The sequence below is a fragment of the Callithrix jacchus genome, chromosome 1 (assembly GCF_049354715.1).
Source record: "Callithrix jacchus isolate 240 chromosome 1, calJac240_pri, whole genome shotgun sequence".
Lineage (NCBI taxonomy): Eukaryota > Metazoa > Chordata > Mammalia > Primates > Cebidae > Callithrix > Callithrix jacchus.
The window spans coordinates 165,547,191-165,571,093 of NC_133502.1; the positions used below are offsets into that span (position 1 = coordinate 165,547,191).

The 23,903-nt window shown below is 42.4% G+C and overlaps 1 protein-coding gene across 6 annotated transcripts in view; it reads right to left on the reverse strand.

Annotated features, from left to right (window-relative positions):
• Positions 1-23,903, reverse strand: part of ASTN2 (astrotactin 2) — a 1,016,905-nt gene that overhangs the window by 789,869 nt on the left and 203,133 nt on the right. For all 6 annotated transcript variants that reach the window (XM_078375313.1, XM_002743253.6, XM_078375307.1 and 3 more), the window contains exon 3: positions 16,893-17,277. In XM_078375313.1, coding sequence (XP_078231439.1) covers positions 16,893-17,277 — 385 coding nt within the window. The remainder of the gene's footprint in view (positions 1-16,892; positions 17,278-23,903) is intronic.

The window sequence follows — 23,903 nt, forward strand, 5'->3', positions numbered from 1 at the left end:
CTGCTTTAATTTCATTATTTACCTAGGAGTCATTCGAGAACAGGTTGTTCAGTCTCCATGAAATTGTGTAGCTTCGAGTGAGTTTCTTAATCCTGAGTTCTAATTTGATTGCACTGTGGTCAGAGAGACTATTTGTTATAATTTCAGTTGTTTTGCATTTGCTGAAGGGTGCTTTATTTCCAATAATGTGGTTGATTTTAGAATAAGAGCCATGTGACACTGAGAAGAATATATATTCTGCTGATTTGGGGTACAGAGTTCTGAAGATGTCTGCTAGGTCCACTTGATCCAGAGCTGAGTTCAAGTCCTAATTATCCTTGTTAATTTTCTGTCTTGTTGATCTAATACTGACAGTGGTGTGTTAAATTCTACCACCATTATTGTGTGGGAGTCTAAGTCTCTTTGTGGGTCTCTAAGAACTTGTTTTATGAATCTGGGTGCTCCTGTATTGGGTGTATATAGATTCAGAATAGTTAGCTCTTCTTGTTGAATTATTTCCTTTACCATTATGTCATGCCCTTCTTTGTATTTTTTGATGTTTGTTGGTTTAAAGTCTGTTTTGTTGGAGACTAGGATTGCAACACTGCTTTTTTCCTTTGCTTTCCATTTGCTTGGTAAGTATTCCTCTATCCCTTTATTTTGAGCCTGTGTGTGTCTCTGCATGTGAGATGGATCTCCTGAATATAGTACACAGATGGGTTTTGACTCCTTATCCAATTTGCCAGTCTGTGTCTTTTAATTGGGGTATTTTACCCATTTACATTTAGAGTTAGTATTGTTATGTGTGAATTTGATCTCGTCGTCATGATGCTATTTGGTTATTTTGCACACTAGTTGATACAGTTCCTTCATAGTGTCATTGGTCTTTGTATTTTGGTGTGCTTTGCAGTGGCTGGTACCAGTTTTTCCTTTCCATATTTAGTGCTTCTTTCAGGCGCTCTTGCAGGGCAGGCCTGGTGGTAACAAAAGCTCTCAGCAGTTGCTTGTCTGGAAATAATTTTCTTTCTCCTTTGCTTATGAAGCTTGTTTGGCTGGATATGAAATTCTGGGTTGCAAAGTCTTTTCTTCAAGAATGTTGAATATTGTCCCCCAGTCTCTTCTGGCTTGTAGAGTATCTGCTGAGACATCTGCTGTTATTATGATGGGTTTTCCTTTGTAGGTGACCTGGTCTTTCTCTTTGGCTGCCCTTAACAGTTTTTGATTCATTTCAACCTTGGAGAATCTGATACGTGTCTTGGGGTTGATCTTCTCATGGAGTATCTTAATGGTGTTCCCTGTATTTCCTGAATTTGCATGTTAGCATGTCTTTCTAGGTTACAGAAGTTCTCCTGAATAATATCCTGAAGTGTGTTTTCCAACTTGTTTCCATTCTCCCTGTCTCCTTCTGGTACTCCAATCAACTGTAGGTTCGATCTTTTTATGAAGTCCCCTATTTCTTACGTGCTTTTTTCATTTTTTGTGGTTATTTTATCTCTATGCTTGTTTGCATGTCTTATTTCAGTAAGATTGTCCTCAAACTCTGATACCCTTTTATTCTGCTTGGTCGATTCAGCTGTTGATACTTGTGTATGCTTCATGAAGTTCTTGTGCTGTGTTTTTCAGCTCCATCAGGTTGTTTATGTTCTTCTCTAAACTAGTTACTCTAGTTAGCAATTCCTCTAACCTTTTATCAAGGTTCTTAGCTTCGTTGCACTCGGTTGGAACATGCTCCTTTACCTCATCATGGTTTTTTATTACCCATCTTCTGAAGCCTACTCTATCAATTCATCCCTCTGATCCGCTGTCCAGTTCTGGGCCCTTGATGGAGAGATGTGGCAATCATTTGGAGGAGAAGAGGCACTCTGGCCTTTTGGGTTTTCAGCTTTTTTTTTTTTCATTGATTCTTTCTCATCTTCAGAGTTTGTCTAGTTTTGGTCTTCTAGGCTGCTGACACTTGGATGTGATTTTTGTGAGGGTGTTTTGTTGTTGTGCTGCTTTCTGCTTGTTTTCCCTTCAGTAGTCAGGTCCCTCTTCTGTAGGCCTGCTGCAGTTTGCCGGGAATTCACTTTAGGCCCCCTTCATTCACTCCTGTGTTTGAAGGTGTCACTCAAGGAGGCTGGAAAGCAGCAAAGATGGGTGCCTGCTCCTACTTCTGGGACCTCTGACCTTGAGGAGCACCAACCTGATGCCAGTAGGATCGTTCCCATACAGGGTGTCTCACAACACCTGTTGGAGGGTCTCACTCAGTTGGGGCAGGACTCATTTAATTATGCGCTTTGTCCCTTGGTGGAGAGGGTATGTTTCGCTGGGGGAAATCCACTCATCTGGGCTGCCCAGATTCCTCAGAACTACCAGCAGGAGAGCTAGGTCTGCTGGTCCACAGAGATTGCAGCCACCCCTCTTCCCAGGGTTTCATGTCCAGGGAGATCCAAATTCTGACCCAGAGCTTCTGACTAGAGTTATTAGAGATCCTGCAGGGAAGCCCCACCCACTGAGGAAGGATGGGTCAGGGTTAGACCTGAAGAGGCACTCTGGCCTCCTACTGCCACAGCCAGTGTGTTGGGCTGTGGGAACAGGTCCTGGGACCAAGCTGTCCAGCCTCCCTGGCTCCAGCAGTGGAAAAGCCCAGTCTGGAGAGATAAAGATGGGTGCCACCCTTTCCCTACCCAGGGAGCTTAGCGTGTTAGGCAGTTGCCAGTCCCAGTGCTGGCTGCTGCTCCTTTCCCAAGGAACTCAAAAAGCTTAGACAGCAGGCAGCCCTCATGCTGGCCACCCCTCTCTACAGTAGTTCAGTAGGCTTAAGCAGATTCCAGCTGAGAGGCTGTAAGTACCTGCGTGTTCAGGAGTTGGGACACTAGGCCCCAGTGGCATGAGTTCACAAGTGGTATCTCTCAATCCGTGAGTTGCACAGTTCAATGGAAAAAGCACAGTTTCCCTGGCTGAGTAGCAGGCTCACTCACTGCCTCCCTTGGCTGGGGGGAGGAGGTTTCCCTTCCTCGTGTGGCTCTCAGGTGGGCTCTCAGGTGGGCGGCCATACCACACTGCTCTTCCTTCTCTCTGTGTGTCACACCAGCCTTCTAGTCAATTTTGATGAGAGAACCTGGGTACTTTGGTTGCCGGTGAAGGATCCACATACTTAACTTTTTTTTTTTTTTTTTTTTTAATGAGAACCTTTGAGGGCTGCTGCTTCTAGTTGTCCATCTTTGCCCCTCTCCCCAGACTTCTTTATTCTTTCTCTCACTCGTTCCTTTTTCCTTTCCTCCCTCTTTTCCAATCACTATTCTCCCTACCTTCTTCTGTCCTTTCTTCTTTCTATTACAAAGAGCATCCATTTCTTTCATAATAATAAAACAAAATTTTAAGAACTAAATATCCATTCGTCCATCTCCCACGCATCCCACAATGAAGGGATAAATTTGTTATTTTAATTTTCTTATGCTTCCATGCATAATATTCGGGGAAGGGAAACATAAATTTAAGAAGGGATAAAGAAAATTGGAATTAAAATGTATTGAGCTTCTGTTACATACTGAACACAGCAGTCACAAATTAACACAAATTCTCAGCAATTTGTTAAGGTGATCTCAGAGGGGATATTCAAAATGCCTGAAAATGTCTAAGTCACAAGCAGTAGCCAGAAAGCATGCCAGCCACAGTGCTGGAGGAGGATCCTAAAGCCACCAAGTTGCTGAGCTGTGGGAAGATTGGGAGACTGCTTGGGAAAGCATCTGCCAGCCAGACAGCAGGAGGCGGCACTCAGGTGCTTGGGGCAACAAACCACTTAACAACTGACACAGACAGAAGTTCAGTATTTAACAGAGGATATGGCAACACCAGTATGTATCAGTTGAATGTCAGCCCTGCTCAGTACAGTACCCTTGAGGTCTGGGGCCCCAACCTGTTGCCCTTTTGTAAAATCAAACTTTCTCCTTTCAGTCTGCAGACTCTATTATTTGCAGGTCCAAACTGAAAAGTAGGTTGATAGAATTCAAGTCTGATGAAGCAGTCTGAATTTAAAGGCAAATCCAAATTATGAAATGCACAGGTGAGATTAGCCTGGGGAAATGTTATTTCAAAAGGGCTATCGGACCCTTTAAAGGCACTTCACAGCCTCTGAATACTTGCCCACTCTTGACAAACCTCATGACTGTGCCGTGATCACTCTGTAAGAGAGAGAGCGGGATGGTTTTCCCTCAAAGGTCCTCTCAGGCAACAAAGCATGGTCTGGTTGCTGATGTTAGATCCTCTGTAATCTGTCAATGGAATTGACCCTGTTGTGTCCAAACAAGGAAGCAATAATGCTGCAAGGAGAGCCCCTAGCACCTGCCCCCTCATAAACAAGGGACCAGTCTCCTGCCTGGAGTCAGGCAGCGTAGGCCATTTCTTTCGGCCTATGTTTCTTCCTTTCCTGCTCTTACTTCATCTAAGAGTAGCCGGGATACAGCATTAAACAAAGCATTTTGTACTATTTCATACCACGGTGTGTTTTAAAATTTACTTAAACATTAAAAGGAAAATCATTTTGGTTCATTGAAAACAGGTGAGGTAAAGACACAACGACACAGAGTGGTTAACAGGTTTGCCTTAGGTCTCATTGCTGGTGAACCACGGAGCAGGAGTCAAGTCCCAATCTTCTCTCCTCCACTCCACCAGGCCCCCTCGCCTCTTAGGCATCCATCACCTATTCTCTTTCTATACCTCCTGTGCTGTCCTCAATGGTAGTATTGGCAGTTCAGAGCCTAAGAGCCTGGTTTTGTTAATGTCTGCAAAGAGTTTTGCTTGAAAGAAAATACAAGGAGAAAAGTCATCTCTCAGCTACGTGGGTGGTAGATCTGAAGGTGTGCAGCCTCTGGAGGACCCTATCAGAGACAGAAGGCCAAGAGCACCTTCCCCCGCTTCTTTGGAGTTAAGCCTGTGCACCCTCTGGATCCAGCACACTTCTTCCCTCAGTGCTGTCTCTGTTGTGCATTAACCATGTACTAACACCCAACTTTCATATAAACTCAGTCTGCCGGCAGCTAAGAAGTACAGCACCTGAAATGGCAAGACTGTTCTCTTCAAGGAGTGTAGGACCTGGAAGGCACCAACACACTGTAAAATAAGCCATCAACATGATGCTGTGTGACCCATTCTGAGCATGCATGGCAGTTATCTAGCACAAGGATTCTATATAGAACAACAGGGTTCCTTCTGGCCAGGAGGCTGAGGCTTCGTATCAAAGAGCTGGGCTTCCACCTCAGCCCTGCCACATCTCTGCTGCGTGGCACAGAGATTCAGAACACTATTCAAGCTTTGGCTTAAGTTTCCTACCCTCCCTCCCCCACCAAAATTTATCTCCCAGGAAAACTCCTGAAATTTTCTTTAAGGGCAGAGGTTCTGCTTTCCTCACCTCTAATCCTAGAGTCTGTTATGCCTGGCTCAGTGTAACCACTGTGAAGACTGATGATAAAAATAACAATATCATCAATATTGATATTGACAATATCAATATGGAACATTTACTGTGCACCAGACACTTTACATGTGTTATCTCAATTAAGTTTCCCAATCACACTGCAAGGGAAAATACTGGTAGCATGTCCCTTTGATAGGAGAAGAGTATGTGACTTAACCAAAGTCAAATAGCTAGTGATACTGGATAGGAAACTCAAGTTCTGTTGCATTCTGCCTCCTGAATGTAGACTCTATTATCATAATGTACTGCATTCCAGCTGGGGGAAGGAAAGAAGGGAGGGAGGGAGGGAGGAAGAGAAGAGAGGAGGGAGGGAGGGAAGGAGGAGGGAGGGAGGGAGGAAGAGAAGAGAGGAGGGAGGGAGGGAAGGAGAAGGGAGGGAGGGAGGAAGAGAAGAGGGGAGGGAGGGAGGGAAGGAGGGAGGGAGGATGGATCAAACAAGATTATTGGCAGTAACCCCCCTTCTTCCACCTGATTTCCCCGCTTTGGAGATGTTTGCTGTTTTCTCTCTGAAGCCTAGCGGCTGGAGTGTGCACAGGTGCTGGGTGTTAGGAGAGAGAAGTTGCTTGTATTGACTACTTCTTGATACTTCTCCTTGCTGGTCACCTGTCTGGCATCAATGATCCCTCCTGGGTTTCCTCTTCAACCAGTGGTTGCTCTCTTCCCTTCTGGGTTCTGCTCATCACCACCAATGGCCTCTGCTAACCTTTTGCTTTCTAGGGTCCCTAGACTTGATAAAAGTGAGACAGCTTGAAGCCTGGAACTGAGCATTCTAGAATCTAATCAATGTTTTGATTTATATCTTTTTTTATTTGTTTGTTTTTGAGACAAAGTCTCGCTTTGTCGTCCAGGTTGGAGTACAGTGGCATGATCTTGGCTCACTGCAACCTCCAACCTCTGTCTCCCAGGTTTAAGCGATTCTTGTGCCTCAGGCTCCTGAGTAGCTGGAAATACAGATGAGTACCACGACACCTGGCTAATTTTTGTCTTTTTAGTAGAGACAGCATTTTGCCATTTTGGCCAGGCTGGTCTCAAATACCTGGCCTCATGTGATCCACTTGCCTCGGCCTCCCAAAGTGCTGAGATTACAGGCATGAGCCACCACCCCGCCCACTTTGATTTATTTTGATTGATCAACTGACTGATCAATCAATCACTTATCCATAACCAACAGACATTTTCAGTGCCTAGTAAGTGTTAGCCACTATCCTGGATGCTGCAAAAATAAAGATACAGGACACTGTACTTGCTCTCAAAGGTCTCCAAGTCTGCCTTAGGAGACAGAAAGAGAAACTGATTATTTTTGTACAGTGTGGGAAGTGGTCAGTTCAAAGTAATCACAATCAGCTTTAGGAGCAGGAAGAGGGAGTAGATTACTCATCTGGGTCGGGTTGAGGAAGATAACGGATGTAGAAACTGATTAGGTGCCAGGAAAACTCCTCCAGTGTTTGCAGATCATTTATCATTGGATACCCACAGCAAGTCTATGACTTGAGCAGACTGGCTATTTAAAAAAAAACAAAACAGTTTCCATATAAGAACAGCAAGGTTCAAGGAGTTATGCTGCAAAAGCCAAAACCAAAAAATACAGGAAGATGGTTTCTGCTTTATCTAAGTGATTTTCTTTCAGACAAAGGAAGCATGAGGTTTTGGCCTGCGGGTATTACCTCCAAATGAACATCCTTACTCTTTCAAGGCCATATTTATTGTCTGACCTTCAATGGGCAGTGTCTACGTGGGAGATGCTGTACTAGGAATTACAGGATATAAAGAAATAAAATAAATGCAGGCTGTCCTTGTGGTAAGATGGGAAATCACATGAAAAAGATAAATAATACTTGAGAAGGCAGACGTCTGGGGATAGTGTCAACAAGCCAGCAGTTCAAACACGGAAGAGACTATGGTGGACAAGAAGAACATTCAAAGCATTCCAGAGCAGTGAGCATATCATGGCAGCTAGAACTTGAAGGAAAGCTGGAGATAAATGTTACAGCTAGATTTAAGGGAATCTCAGAAGCCCAGGTGAAACTGAAGAACTAGGTTCTACACATACAGATCTTAGGGTTCAACACTTGCCATGTGCCAAGCCATGGGGTAGGTATGTTACACATATTTTTAGATATAATCCTCCCTTTAACCTTTCAAGGAGAAAACTGAGGCCAAGAGGGTTACATTCCCATTTTCCCAAGATCACACTATAAGTAAATGAGGCAAGATTTGAACCCAAGTCCAGATGACTTCAAAATCTTTACTCTCATCTACTGTACCACTCTAGTTTCTCCCTGAGTTTCCAGGCTTAAAAACAAAGAAACAAACCTCCTTTTTAAAAAGCTCCCACTGTTCCTATGTGTCCACTGAGCATCATGGGAAGATGGGCCTCAGAGGAGAATCTTAGGAGTAGAAAAGAAGAATGCAGAACCCAGAGCTCCAGGGCTCCAGGGAACAGGCCAAACTGAAAAACAAGGGTTCCTCTAGATTCTCAAAAGTAGTGGTCAGTGTCTGAACTGGGATCTCCCGCCCAACGCTTTCACCCATTATTGTCACCACCCTCACAAGCAATGAAGAGATAAAGAAGAACTGTGCCTTGGTAGCATTCGTCTAAAAAAAAAAATAGCTAAATTACCTGTAAACAAGCTGCAACCATAGGCAATAAAGACAAATGTAAACACATCCTGTGCTTACATCCAAAAAATCAATTGTCCCTCCAAAAAGCAAAAGAAATGGGTAGTTGCAGCAAAGACCCATAGGTGAAAAGGAGCAAGAGGTATTAGTCATCAAAAAGTCCAATATGAGGGGAGTGACGTTAGCAAGATGACTGATTAGAGACACCTGGCATTTATATTCCAAAAAGAAAGGGCCAAGGCAATGAATAAACAGCTAGAATTTGACTGGAATGTCATTGAAGGCAGGGCACTGAAATGCAGCAATAGAGTGGAGAAGCATCTGCGGTAACTGGAAGTCCAGGAGGGCAATGTGGCAGCACCCAGCCTCCGAAGCACCATCTCCCTGGCCTGGATTAGATCTGCCTACAGTCAGGAGAAACTTCTCACTATGGGGAAAAGATAAGCAGAAGATCTCTATCCACCCCCATTGCTACCACAAACACCTACGGTCCTTACTACAGGAGAATTCTACAGTCCTCACAAGCCTTGAGCCCAGTTTAAAGAGCCACCAAGAATTTCTGCAGCTGCACTGTCCTGGATTAGAAGCACAGCATGTGTACTTCTCACTTCCACCCACCCTGTGTGCCAAGCCACTGCAGCACAGTACACACCTCAGGAGTGTGCCCTGCTTTGTGGGCCAATAGCCATGGCACTTCTCCAGCAATGGGGCTCCATCTGTATTACCCCAAGCCCACAGGAGTGACTGAATGTCACAACCCTAGCTTTATAGAGCTTAGGCCTAGAACTGGCTGTGACTCTTGTCCTACAGAGTAGAAAAACCAACCCCCACCCACCCTGCTTCCAGCCAGAGAAACAGTATACCAGTCCCACCCACAGTTATCCTGCCTTGAGCCAGCCAAACCACTGTTCACTCACCCACAAGTGGGAGAAACGTCTGAGTCTCCAAGCAGCTGAACCCAGGCCAGCAGAATGGCTGCTTGCCCATGCCCAGGACCTGAGAAATAGTTCCAGAGTTCCCCCACCCACTACTGATATACCCCTGGCCTGCCCACTAGTTCTGTGCCCCATAGAAGAGCCTGAGGAACCGCCCCACAGGACACCCCTGCTGGGCCAACCACCAGAACAGCCAAGCAGACAAGAGCCCATGTCCTGAACCTTAACAGTCCCATAAGCCACTCCTCCTGGACATTCCCCGGACAGGCCAAGCAGCTGTGCACCTACATACCAGGTCTGAAACAGCCCTGCAGGCTGCTCCTAGTGGGCGCATGCCTGAGCCAGCCAAGCGGCCTTGTCCTTATAATCCAGACCTGAGAAACAGCCCCTTGGGCCACCCTGGCAGACTTGCCCACATGTTGGATGAGTAGCTATATGGTCATGTCCCATACCCAAAAAAGAGTCCTGTGGGCCATCGCCCATAGAAACACCCCAAACCAGCCAAGCAACTGCTCAGCTATGTCATGGGCCTGAGAAACAGCCCACCCATGGTAGCCATGCCCACTCAGGCTGGTCAAGCCACTGCATGCCCATGTCTCAAGCGGGAGAAATGGCCCTGTGGCTTGTCCCCCTTAGACACATTCTCAGGCCAGCCAAGCAGGCATACAACCACATAGCAGGCCTAAGAAACAGTCTCAAAGGCAGCTCCTGGTAGATACACACCCAGACCAACTGAGCAAACTTAAGCTCATGTTCCAGCCTTAAGAAACATCCCTATCGACTCCTCCTGGGAGAAACATCCCCAGGCCAGCTGAAAAGCTATACTCCCACATTCTGAGCCTGAGAAACATCACTTTGAGTGGCTCCTGGCAGGCACACCACCAGCCCAGCTGAGCAATCACATGCCCTTATTCCTGGCCAGAGGAACAGCCCAGTGGCCCCAGTCTCAGAGAAGCAGATGCCAAGTTGGTTTACCCACTGTGTGCATTAACATCCCTCTGATCTGAGAAATAGCCCAGAGTGAGCCCAATCCTAGCAGTTGCACCACCACCACCGCACACTCTCTCAGCCTACACCACTGAGTAACTTACAAATATCACTAATGTAAAATTGTAGTCAAATGAACTACATAGAAACTATAGTACTGCATCTATCTAAAATTCAAGAAAACACACCACACCAAATTGACACCCCAGGAACAATTTATACAAACAAGCCTTTCCCTATGAAACCTACTCAAAAGATTAGAAGTAATAACTTTTCTACCACATGCTTAGATATCAACATAGGGACACATTAGACATGAAAAATCAAGAAAACATGTCACTGTAAACAATAATTTTCTAGTAGCAGACTCTGATCATAAAAAAACATATGAAATGCCAAAATATTCAAATAATAATTTTAAATAAACTCAGTGAGATATGAGAAGATAGCCAATTTAACAATATCAAGAAAATGATTCATAATTTACATGACACATTCAATAAAGAGAGAGATGTCATAAAAAAAGAACCAAAGAGGAACGAAGAGCTAAAGAATTCTATGAAGGAAATAAAAAACTGAATCAAGAGCTTCAACAACAGACTAGGCAAAACAGAAAAAAAAAATCTAAACCAGAAGACAGATATTTTGAAATAACACAAGCAGTCAAAAGTAAAGAAAAGAAAAGAAAAAGTAAATAATACAAAGAAAAAAGAAAGTCTCATGGGACATGAGTAAGTGAAAAATACTCATACTAGGGGTGTTTCAAAAGAAAGAGTGAAGGGAAAAGGTGGTTAAAATATATTTAATGAAATAATACCATTAAAAAATCCCCAGATCTTAGAAGAGAGATGGACATCAAGGTCTGGGAAACCAAATAGGTTAAACCCAGACAGATATTCTTCAAGGAATCTTACAAATTGTCAAAAGTCAATGACAAAAATAAATAAATAAATAAAAGTAGAAAGAGAAAAACATTAGGTCACATAGAGGGGAATTCTCATTAGACTAAAAGTAGATTTCTCAGCAAGGAGAGAATGGGATGATATATTCCAAGCACTGCAAAAAAATAACTGTCAGGAAATTATACCAAGCAAAGCTATCCTTCAGAAATAAGAAGAGATAAAACCTATTACAGACATGCAAAGCAAATGGAATTCATCAGCACCAGACTGGCTTTACAAGAAATTCTCAGTGAAGTCTTACAACTGGAAGTGAAAAGATAACAACTATGATCATGAAAGTATGGAAAACTAAAAAACTCACTGGTAGAGCCAATATATTTTTGAAAGAGAATCAAACTTTATAACTACAAGAAACCACCTAACTTCAAAAATAAACAGTAAGAAATGAAGAAACAAAGAATACAGAAAACAATCAGTAAAACACTGATTAGTTTTCACTTATTAACAATAATAATTATTGTAAATGAACTAAATTCCTCATTAAAAATACATAAACAGGCCAAATGGATTTTTAAAAAAAGATAAACTATATCCTGCTTATAAGAAATTCACTTTTCCTGTAAAGACAAACAGAAAATGAAAGTAAAGGAATGGAAAATATATCTAATGCAAATGTAGGCCAAAAATGAGAACAAGTAGCTAGAATTATATCAGACAAAACAAACTTCAAGTTAAATGCTATAATAAGAGACAATGAAGGACATTATATGATAATAAAGAGATCAATACAGCAAGAGAATACAACAATTGTAAATATATTTACACTAAACACCAGAACATCCTGATACATAAAACAAGTATTACTAGATCTAAAGAGAGAGATAGACTCCAATAAAATAATAATTGGGGACTTCAACATCTTATTCTCAGTATTGGACAGATCATCTAGACAGAAAATCAACAAAGAAAACATTACATTTTAACTGCACTATAGATTAAATGGATCTGATAGACAATCACAGAATATTTCACCCAGCAGCTGCAAAGGACAATTTTCATTGGCACATGTGACATTCTCCAGGATTAGCCATATGTTAGAGCACAAAACAAATCTTAGAAAATTTTAAAACACTGAAATAATATCAGATATCTTATCTGACTACAGTGGAATAAAACCAGATATCAATAACAGGAATATTCATAACCATACAAATACATGGAGATTAAGTAATATGCTCCTGATTGATCAATGAGTGAAGACAAAAGTTAAGAATAAATTTTAAAATTCCTTGAAACAAATGAAAACAGAAATACAACATATCAAAATCCATGGAACACAGCAAAAGCATTATTAAGAGGCAAATTTATAGTAATAAACACCTATATGAAAAAACTAGAAAAATTTCAAAACCTATTAATGTACTTCAAAGATGTAGAAAAGCAAGAACCAACCAAACCCCAAATTAGTGGAAGGAAAGAAATAGATCAGAGCAAAACTGGGACTAAACAAAACAAAAGATCAATAAAACACAAAATTTTTTTAAAAGAGAAAAAAATTGACAAATTAGTAGCTTGACCAGCTAAGATAAAAAGAGAAAACACTCAAATAAATAAAATCAGAAACAAAAAGGGAGACATCACAATGGATATCACAGAAATACAAAATGATACAAATAAATACAAAGTTAGAGGCTGTTATGAACAGCTATATGTCAATCAATTTGGAAATGGATAAATTTCTGGACACATAAAACCCAACAAAATTGAACCACAAAGAAACGGAAAACCTTAACTGACCAAAACAAGTAATGAAATTGAGTCAATAATAAAAAGCTTTTCAACAAAGAAAAGTCCAGGACCAGATAGCTTCACTGCTGAATTTTACTGAACATATAAAGAAGAATTAATAAAAATTCTCCTGAAACTATTTCAAAAACATCAAAGCAGAAGGAATTATTTCTAACTCATTCCATAAGACATGCATCACCCTCATAGCAAAACCAAACAAGGACATACACACAAAAAGAAAATTACAGGACAATATTCCTGATTAAAATATATGCAGAAGTCCTTAACAAAGTACTAGCAAACTGAATCCAACATGTCAAAAACACATCACAATCAAGCAGTATTTATCACAGGCATGCAAGGATAGTTTAACATATGCAAATCAATAAATACATTTCACATCAACAGAATGAAGGACAATCAATTGAATGATGGAGGAAAACCATATGATTATCTCAAAGCAAAAAAACTTTTGGTACATTAAGTATCTCTTTGTGATAAAAAAATCATAATAAAGTTGTTACAGAAGGAAAGTACCTCAATATAATGCTATATATGACAAATCCACAGCTAACATCTTACCAAACAAGACAAAAATGCCCACTCTAGTCATTCTTGTCAAACGCAATATTAGAAGTCCTAAACAGAACAGTTAGGCAACAGAAAGAAATAATAAGCATCCAAACTGGAAAGGAGAAAGTCACATTATCTTATCTTATTCACAGAAAAATCTAAAGACTCTACCAAGAGGTCTCAAAAATGTGATATAGTTTGGATCTGTGTCTTCACCCAAATCTCATGTTGAATTATAACCCCCAATGTTGAGGGAGGGAACTGGTAGTGGGAGGTGATTGGGTGATAAGGATTGGTCATAGGAATTTCCCCTTTGCTGCTATTATGATAGTGAATGAATTACCACAAGATCTGGTTGTTTAAGTGTTTAGCACTTCTCCCTTTGCTCTCTCTCCTGCTCTGCCTTGTGAAGAAAGTGCTTGCTTCCCCTTTACTCTTTTGCTATGATTATAAGTTTCCTGAGGCCTCCCCAACCATGCCTCTGTAAAGCTTGGAGAACTGCACATCAATTAAACCTCTTTTCCGTATACATTACCCAGCTTCAGGTAGTTCTTTATAGCAGTGTAAGAACAGACTAATAACAAACTGATAAAAAAATTCAGTAAAATTGTAGGAAGCAAAATCAACACTTCTCTACTTAAACAAATTAGCTGAAAAAGAAACCAGGAAGGAAATCCCATCTACAGTAGCTATAAAACAATACAGTAAAATATGTAGAAATCAATGTAACTAAAGATGTGAAAGATCTCTACAAGAAAAAGAATAAAATACTGATGAAAGAAATTGAAGAGAATACAAACAAATGAAAAGACGTTCCATGCTCACGTGTCAGAAGAATTAATATTGTTAAAATGAAAATACAATCCAAAGAAATCTGCAGATTTGGCCAGGCGCTGTGGCTCAAGCCTGTAATCCCAGCACTTTGGGAGGCCGAGGCGGGTGGATCACGAGGTCAAGAGACCGAGACCATCCTGATCAACATGGTGAAACCCTGTCTCTACTAAAAATACAAAAAAATTAGCTGGGCATAGTGGCGCATGCCTGTAATCCCAGCTACTCGGGAGGCTGAGGCAGGAGAATTGCCTGAACCCAGGAGACGGAGGTTGCAGTGAGCCAAGATCGTGCCATTGCACTCCAGCCTGGGTAACAAGAGTGAAACTCCATCTCAAAAAAAAAAAAAAAAAAAAAAAAAGAAATCTGCAGGTTCAGTAATTCCTATAGAAATAACAATGGTATTCTTTGCAGAAAAAAAATGTATGGTGCCACAGAAGACCCCAAATAGCCAATGCAATCTTGAGGAAAAAAATAACAAAGTGGAAGCATCACACTTTTAGACCTCAAAATGTACTACAAAACTGTAGTAACCAAAACAGTATGATACTGGCATAAAAACAAACACATAGATGAATGAAACAGAATATAGAACCCAGAAATTTATCCTACTGACTTTTTACAAAGGTCCCAGGAACACCTAGTGGGGAAATGGTGAGTCTTTCCAGTAAATCATGCTGAGAAAACTGGATGCAGATATACAGAAGAATGAAACTAGACCCCCAACTTTCATCCTATGAAAAAATTAATTCACAATGGATCAAAGACTTAAATGTAAGATCTGGAATGTTAAACATACTAGAAGAAAACATAGGAGAAACACTTCAAGACATTGGTCTAAAAAATGATTTTATATATAAGCCCTTAAAAGCACAGGCAAAAGAAAAAAACAAAAGTAGACAAGATTGTCTATCAATCTAAAAATCTTCTGCAGAGCAAAGGAAACAACAGAGTGAAAAGAAAACCTATAGAATGGGAGAAAATATTCACAAACTCCTTATCCAATAGGGGATTAATATCTAGAATATACAAGAAACTCAAACATTCCAACAGCAAAAAAAAAAAAAAACCCTCCAATCTAATTAAAAAATGGACAAATGATCTAAACAGAAATTTCTCAATAGACATACAAGTTACCAATAAATATATGAAAACACGTTCATCATTAGGAATTATCAGGTAAATGCAAATCAAAACCACAATGAGGGATAGTCTTACCTCATTTAGAAGCTATTATAAAAAAATCAAAAATAACAAATGCTGAGAAGGCAGAGAAAAGAAAAATCTTATACACTGTTCATGGGAATGTAAACTAGTATGGTCACTATGTAGAACAGTTTAGAAGGTCCTCTAAAAACTACAAAAAGAACTACCATATATATATCTAGCAATCCCATAACTTGGCATTTATCCAAATGAAAGGAAATCACCTTATTGAAGAGACATCTGCACCTGCATGCTACTGCAGGATTATCCACAATAGTCAAGATATGGAATCAACCTAGGTGTCCAACAACAGATGACTAGATAAGAAAATGTGGTATATATACGCAATGGAATATAATTCAGCCATAACTAAGAATGAAATCATTTCATTCATGGTAACCTGGATGGAACTGGAGAACATTATGTTAAGTGAAATAAGTCAGGAACAGAAAGTTAAATGCCATGTATTCTTGCTCATATGTGGAAGCTGAAAATAATTGATCTCACAGAAGTAAAATAATGCTAGAGGCTACTGGTAGGATACAGAAGATATTAGAAGCTGGGAAAGGTAGAAGGGAGAGAGGAATAGGGAGAAATTTGTTAAAAAATAAAATTACAGCTAGATAGGTGTAAGGATTTCTAGTGTTCTAAACCATTTAAAGATGACTATACTTCTTAATGTAATAAATAGTTTCAAATAACTAGGAGCATATTGAACATTCCCAACACAAAAAAATGATCAATATTTAAGATGATTGACATACTAATTTCCCTGATCAGATCATCACATATTATATGGATCGAAACATCATGATACACTCTATAAATATGTACAAACATTGTTTGTCAGTGCAAAGAAGATAAAAGGTGCCTAATATGAGCCCCCAATAACTCTGACAAACATATGTGATCTCGAGCTGCATCGACAGAAGTATAACAGTTGGCAAGAGGGAGGCAAAAATCCCACTTTTCTCAGCCCTGGATCATTCCCACCTTGATGAAGAAGAGTGTCCGTTCAGGTGTTATGGCCCAGGGTGTGAAAAGTCAGAATTTCTGTCTAGAAAGCAGTGACCAGGAAGGTGATATGTTTGAAAATTGCTTCATATGAGACTATTTGAAAAAACTGGAGTTGGTTAGGTTGGTTAAAATATACAGGCTCTTTTATTTTTGCTGTCAGATTTCCCAAGAACTGATCTGGCAAAATAACATCCGATCACTTTCCTTTTGGACATGGAGGGCCATGAACACAGATTTTGAGCTGGTATAAAAAGAAACCCTCTAATAGTCAGTAATGGTGTGGGGGATGAGATGGTCGTTTTTTTCTGAGTAGTGAGAAGGCTGTCAAGGGAGGTAATCAAGAGACACTGGAGAGATATTGGACTGCATATCCTCTGAGGCGCCTCACAACTCCAGTTCTGAGAGTACTGATGCTTTTTTATTCTCCCATCACTACTGAAGGATCAGAAAAGACAAACTTGATAACCCAACAGAATAAATCCAAAGTGGCTTATCCCAGAAAACACTGCCTGTGGTCCCCAACTGCCCACCTTCTTCTGCACTTCTTCCCATCTTTTCAAAATGCCCCCTGGAAAATGGGCTGTAACATGGAGGACTCACCTTTCTTCTCAAAGTCCACCTTCTCTTCCCCTGGATGTCCCAGACTGTCCAGAGTGTGGGTCACCTGGCTGCCAAACTCATCCTCGCGGGAGACATGGTTGGCCCGCCTAGGTGGCTCCTCATCCTCCTCACAGTCATAGTCATCCAGGATGGGAGTCTCCCGGATGGGCACGCCGATGACGGAATTGTGGGTTTGCAGCCGGGAGGAACGGAAGCTCTCCCGGGCCTGTGGACCCAGCAGCACAGATGGGATGTAGTGGATCTCATGAGTGGCTTCTGTGCTTGCACTCTTCTGGGGGATGCGGCGACGCTTCTGCCAACGTCGCTGGGCATACAGTGCCACAGTGAAGACCAGTAGCAGCAGCAACAGCGCGATGAGGCCACCCTGGAGCAAGAAGGAAGGACATGGAAGTAGGCCACTGTTCTTTGGACTCAAGGGCCACAGGGAATTTTCTTGTCCACTATACTCTGCCAGGGTCCCTGGGTTTGGCTCATAGTGCCCGGGGAACCACCAGTCATGGTTCTTAAGCTAGAGAGACATGGTTTCCAAACCTGGCTTTTTCACCAACAAACTGTTAGCCTGGGCAAACTGCTTGACTTCTCTGACCCTTGCTTTCCGTAGGTATAAAGTATGAGTGAATCCCTGCCCTTCCTTCTTCACAAGGTTGCCATAGGAAGCAAATCAGATGGATGACGATCAGGTCATGGCAATCCAGATGGCTCAGTGTCAGGAAGGGTCAGGGCTGCAGCTTCACACATGTGACTGTCTGAATCCAGACTCCACCTCCCAACTGAGCAATCCAAAGCCTACGCTCCTCTGACCTTGCTTCCTCATCTCTAGAATGAGTTAACTGAAGGCTCAAGAACAGTAGTAGACTTTCTTACAGCTTGCTGCAAATATAAGGTAGCATTATTAAATCAAACATAATTCCTGCATAGTCTGTATTTTTCAGAAACACCAGTCTTTAAATTTTCGAATCTCAACAAAGGAACTGGGAGTAAGTAGGGCTTTAAGAAATATGCCGGGAGCAGTGGCTCAAGCCTGTAATCCCAGCACTTTGGGAGGCCGAGGCGGGTGGATCACGAGGTCAACAGATGGAGACCATCCTGGTCAACATAGTGAAATCCCGTCTTTACTAAAAATACAAAAAATTAGCTGGGCATGGTGGCGCGTGCCTGTGATCCCAGCTACTCAGGAGGCTGAGGCAGGAGAATTGCCTGAACCCAGGAGGCGGAGGTTGCAGTGAGCCGAGATTGCGCCATTGCACTCCAACCTGGGTAACAAGAGCGAAACTCCGTCTCCAAAAAAAAAGAAATACTTGGTAAATCAGTGAGTGAAAATGCACTTTTCTAGAGCTCCTTTAATCAGAATTCAAAGACCAACTGGTATATACATATTTTTTTCTTTGATACACCCAACTCCTAAATGTTTGAGTCTGCATATCAAACATTAATTTGAAATAAGCTAATGTGTTAATGCACATGTCTTAAACATGATTCATGTAAGATACATGTTCATCTTACATCTTCATATGATTCATGAAATACCCTGGTCTATGAGTTCCTTAAGGGCAGAGGTATTTTCAAAACACAACTGTAATCCCCATAACACCTGTCGTGAGCTTGAAGTGGAAGGCTTGCATTCTCCAGGCCTCCCCTCAATTGTCCTGTGCCAGAAACCTCTGCTCTGATGGGTAGGCCCTCTTCACTCTCTTGTTTTTCTTCACTTTATACTCTGCTTCACGTTTGGGAGATTGGAAGACACTTTGTGAGCACCTGCCATGCAATCCCTAGAGTCAGGAGGAATCACCCTTGTTATATAGAGGGTGAGAGAGGCTTCAAAAAAAACCAAGAGACCCAGAAACGCAGACAGCAAGTGGCACAGTAATATCTGGACCTCACTATTTGTGTGTTTATTTTGTTTTGTTTTGCTTTTTAACTTTAGAGCCTATATTCTTTCAATGCCACCTGTGTGTGGTTGATGGCCTCTGCTTGGTTATGGTCTCATCGAAGGCAAGGACAATTTGTGACAACAGCATCTAACAAAGATGACAGATGTTAACTGTGAATACATTATCTTGGGGGCGAAGGTGACTGCTGTTAAAGACACCTGTTTAGACCAAGAAGAACACTGTTTGCTGAAATGACTCAGTCATCCTTCTGACTACATTTGATATTAGAAAACTGGCATGTTGTATTTGCAAGATCTCAGCTCACTATGCTGACATTTAGCACCTCCACAGGGGTGGGGGGATGGGTGAATAAGAGGACTCAGAGGTTGTGGCCAGGGATGCAGGTGTGGCTGATAGCTCTGGAACAGGGGTCCATGCCAGCCTTGAGTTCAGCAGTGAGCTACTTTGGATTTTTCAAGAAAGTTTCTCTGGATGTCATAACATAAAAACAAAGGCACAAACCAAACAAAGCTATAAGTATGCGTGTGTGTGTGTGTGTGTGTGTGTGTGTAGAATCTATTAAATATATGTGCACATGCATATGATTATGTATATATCACCTTAGATAATAACAATGGATCTTTATTTCCTCCACAGAACGTATGATACTGATTGCTCTGTGTCGCAAAATTATGTGTGATATGATATTATTTGTCTGGAATTTGTGTATCAAAAATAAAAAAAGAAGGAGAGAGAGAAAGCGAGGAAGAGTGAAGAAGAAAGAGGTAATAGAGAGGGAGAGTGAAGAGAGAAAAGGGCCAGGGGAAACACTAATCTTCAATAAACACAATGACTGACCCCTCCTTGCCACCTTTACTGAATGCTATTTTATTTAACCTTCAAGACAAGACTATGTGCTAGAAATTAGCTTCTGCTGTATAGATGAGGTAAAGGCGATTCAGAGACGTTAAGTAACTAGCTTGAAGTCACGCAGTCAGGGTTTAATTCCAGGTCCAGCTGGATTCAAAGGGCCAGGACGTGGTGGAGCTATGACTGGACCCCAGCTCTCCATTTCACAGCCCTTGGTTATTGTACAGTGATTCTCACCAACTAAAGAAAGAGAGAAGGAGGAAAGATGGTGAGGGCTCATGAAAAAGGAAAAGGGAATTATTATTTTCAACTCCAGCCTCCAGATGTGCAACGGGAGCATCTTCTCTTCAGAAAAGCTTTTCATTCTGGCCCATTGATGTCCCTGGGAGAATCTCCTTGCCTGATCCCGCCCTCAGTCTCCGTTTCCTTCACTATGAGGCTAAGGCCTTGCCTGGTTCCTGAGCCTTCATTCCTCACCCCACTCAGTACATCCTGATTACGGCTGTTGGATTCTGCAGTCAGATCCCAGGACCAATGCTGACCTAGGAAAGATGAGGCCTAACTAACCCATCCACCTGCAACTACTATTGCCCCTTCCTTCCCACCTTATATCCCAACGACCCCTCCCTTGTAGCCCCTACAGTCTGCATCAGTTCATGCATCCATACCAGAAGCTCCTGGAAGGAAAGGAGCCACATCCTTTGCCTTGAGAGCCTTCCAGCAGTAAATGGCAAACAGCTGGCATCAGCCTGACATGGTTTTATCCAGGTTCCGCTGCTTAGACACTATGTGACCTTGACTAGGTCACTTTATCTTTCTAGATCCTTGGCTTTCTCAAGGGTTAAACAAGGACAAGAGTCATAGGCCACCTCACTGGGTCATGAGGGCTAAATACGATGCTTGTGAGGTACTTAATATAGTGTAGAGGCACATGGTATCACAGGTTGTTAGCTATTGTTACGGTCAACAGAATTCAGCAAGTATACATTCAGTGTTGAATGCATAAATAAAGAAATGAATGAATAAATGACTTGACCTTCTGGCCCTATATACATACCTATTCTGTACACCTTGCCTTGGATCCCTAAACGCTTCTCAATCTGGACCAAATGCTTGATATGTGTTCTTTCATTCACCTGTCATCATCCTATGTTAAGTTAGAAACTGAGGCACAGAGACTAAAGGTCATTTACTCAAGATAGTGCAGCTGAGATTCAAACTAACTCCAGCATGACTTTAAAACTGTACTTGGAGTGGAGAAGGGACAGGAGCAAAACCCTAATTAGTCACTGTCCAGCCTCATTTCTGCCTTATCAAATTAGCTAAGCAATTTCAGGCACAGATTTCTCAACATAGTAAACTTCCAGATGAACGTGGTAAAGGGACCCCCTGGTTTGGCAGGCACCGAACTTGAGGTTCCCTTTGGCTTATTGACCCACTGATTCTTTTTTTTTTTTTTTTTTGAGATGGAGTTTCACTCTTGTTACCCAGGCTGGAGTGCAATGGTGCAATCTCAGCTGACTGCAACCTCCGCCTCCTGGGTTCAGGCAATTCTTCTGCCTCAGCCTCCCGAGTAGCTGGGATTACAGGCACACACCACTATGCCCAGCTATTTTTTTTTTTTTTTTTTTTTGTATTTTTAGTAGAGACGGGGTTTCACTATGTTGACCAGGGTGGTCTCGATCTCTTGACCTCATGATCCACCCGCCTCGGCCTCCCAAAGTGCTGACCCACTGATTCTTTAGCCCCTGGCCTTGCCATTTGATATGAGCCCAAGCCAGTGGCTCTGGCTATCCCATTAGGGTGAACCTTCCTTATCCTCACTCCTCAGCTTGCCCTGAACTCAGCTTCTGTCACCTCCAGCTGAGTCACTGACCACATGGTTTCCATTACAGATTCGAGTTTTATTGCAAGAACTTGGTCAAAGCAGCATTCCAGTATTCTGGCTCATCGTGCCACTGACTACTGAAACAGACATCCCCTGGCTGGGCTTCTAAAGAACTCGGGAGGCATCATTTAAGATATGGTAGCAGCTTATGTAATATTACAGGGAATGTTACAATCACCAGTCTAACCAGCTCTTCCTTCCTAGACCCTGAGAAAGTAGCGGAATACATGAAATTGGACACAGTCTCAGAGCATATGGGAAAAAGGTTCCAAATTCAAGTTTACGTACTGTCTGACCTTGGCTTGCTCCTATGGACCTTCAGTTTATTAATCAGTAAATTGGACTTGGTCAATACTTGTAATACTGTAACAGACAGAAGCAGCTAGGACTGGGGGTCAGAAACACGAGGTTGAAACGTAATGCTGCAAACATAAGCTGGGCTGTCTTGGACAAAGAACTTAATCCCTCTAAATAACAATTTTATTACCTACAAAATTGGATCATCGACTTCTTTACTGAAGGAAGTGAGATGTGAGCTAACGAACATGGGATACTTTGCTCAGTACCTGGCACATGGCAAACCTGTGAGAGAAGAAAATACTCATTCATGGTACCCCCTGGGGGCTGCTGTGCAAATCAAATCTGAAAACATCTGTGACATCCCGTAAAAACTGAAGAGTGCTGTGCACAAGCAAAGATGCTCAAGAGAACCAGCTGGCTGCCTCTGTCATAGTGAGACATCTCATCCAAAGAATGCAGATGAGTGACTCAGAATCAGGAAGGAAGCGTTGACTGTGTCCACCTACACTGGTCCAGGCTGCTGTCCCAGTCCATACCCATAGAGTTATACACTCCCCTCTTTATCGGCTTCCCACACCTGGGGCAAGCAAACAGAGAAGCAGGAGCAATCGATCAGTGCTGAGCAGAGCCAGTATGTCCAACCGCTGAGTCCACACCTGGAGCAAACACAGAACCAGGCAGGGAAAAAAAAATGCTGCAGGGCAGGGCAAGAGGGGAGCTGAGGAGGGAGGAAAAGACATAGGAAGATGGCTGTGAATTTTTAGAAAGCAAGTTACGAAGAGGTCAAATCTCCAAAGGTTAAAAGCTGAGGCCCTGCTGACCTCAGGGACAACCTGATGCCAAGTCCGATTTGGACTGTGCTCACTCCAGGGCGTCCCTAGACAAAGAAGGCTGAAGACGTCACTGCAAGTTCTACAAATAATACCACCAGTCTACTAGTTAGGGGTTGCTTCTGTGAGGCTGTAAGCTGGGCAGGTCTTGGGGTGATTTGTTTTACCAACACCTTACGAGAATTTCAAGAAGCTTTCAGGGAGGAAGTGGGGAAGAAATGAGAGAAAGAACGTACATTCCCATCCCTTCTGGAACCTTCCCCATAACAAGTCTCTCTAGGCAGGATCAGCCCGCTCCTCTTGTTCTATTACTGACAGTGAGTATCAGATTCCCCGGTGGAACCAGACAAGGGCGAGGGTGGGAGGTGTCAAGGGCAGAGTGCTCTGATGAGGAAACCAGGTGCCTGCGGGCATACGGGCCAGCGTGAGAATCCCTGCTTCCCTACTTGCTGTTGGCTGTGACAAGCTCATTACATTTTACCTATTGCACTGAACTGCAGTGGGCTCCCATTAAAATGAGGTTGATAGTTCACAGTGTGAAGATTAAACAAGGCAATTAAAGGTCTGGATAAAGGATCTGACATCAGAAAAGTCAACAAATACAAGCATCATTCCTTCAGCTTCCCTATTCGTCTAACCCAAACCAAATCCTTTCACCCCAGACCCCTTGTTTAACCCCCTCTCCTGGCTTCCTGGGGTGCTTAGAATAATGTCCAGGTTCCCTAGCTTGGCACCCAAAGCCCCTCATAGCTAAGTCTCTGCTTCCTTCTCATTCTCCAGCTCCCCACAAGCCCCACCTGTCCTACCTGCCCTGGAGTCACCTTGAGCAGTTGGCATCCTCCAGGGTGTGATGCTCCCTCTTCTGCACTCACTACCCCCTCAGCCTGAAGCACCCTCTCACTCACTCCACCTGGAATCTCAGAAGGTGGCTTCATCTGGAAACAGAATATTCGCAGAGGTAATTAGTTAAGATGAAGTCATATTGGATTAAAGTGGGCCCTAAGTTCAATGACTGATGTCCTCATAAGAACAGAAGTGGACACACAGAGAAGCAGCTCACATGAAGATGGAGACAGAGATCTGAGTGACACATCTACAAGCCAAGGAATGACGATGATCGTCGGCAACCATGAGAAGCTGGTAGAAAGGCGTGAAACAGATTCTCCCTCAGAGCCTACAGGAGGAGCAAACCTTGCTGACATCATGATTTTGTACTTCTAGCCTCCTGAAC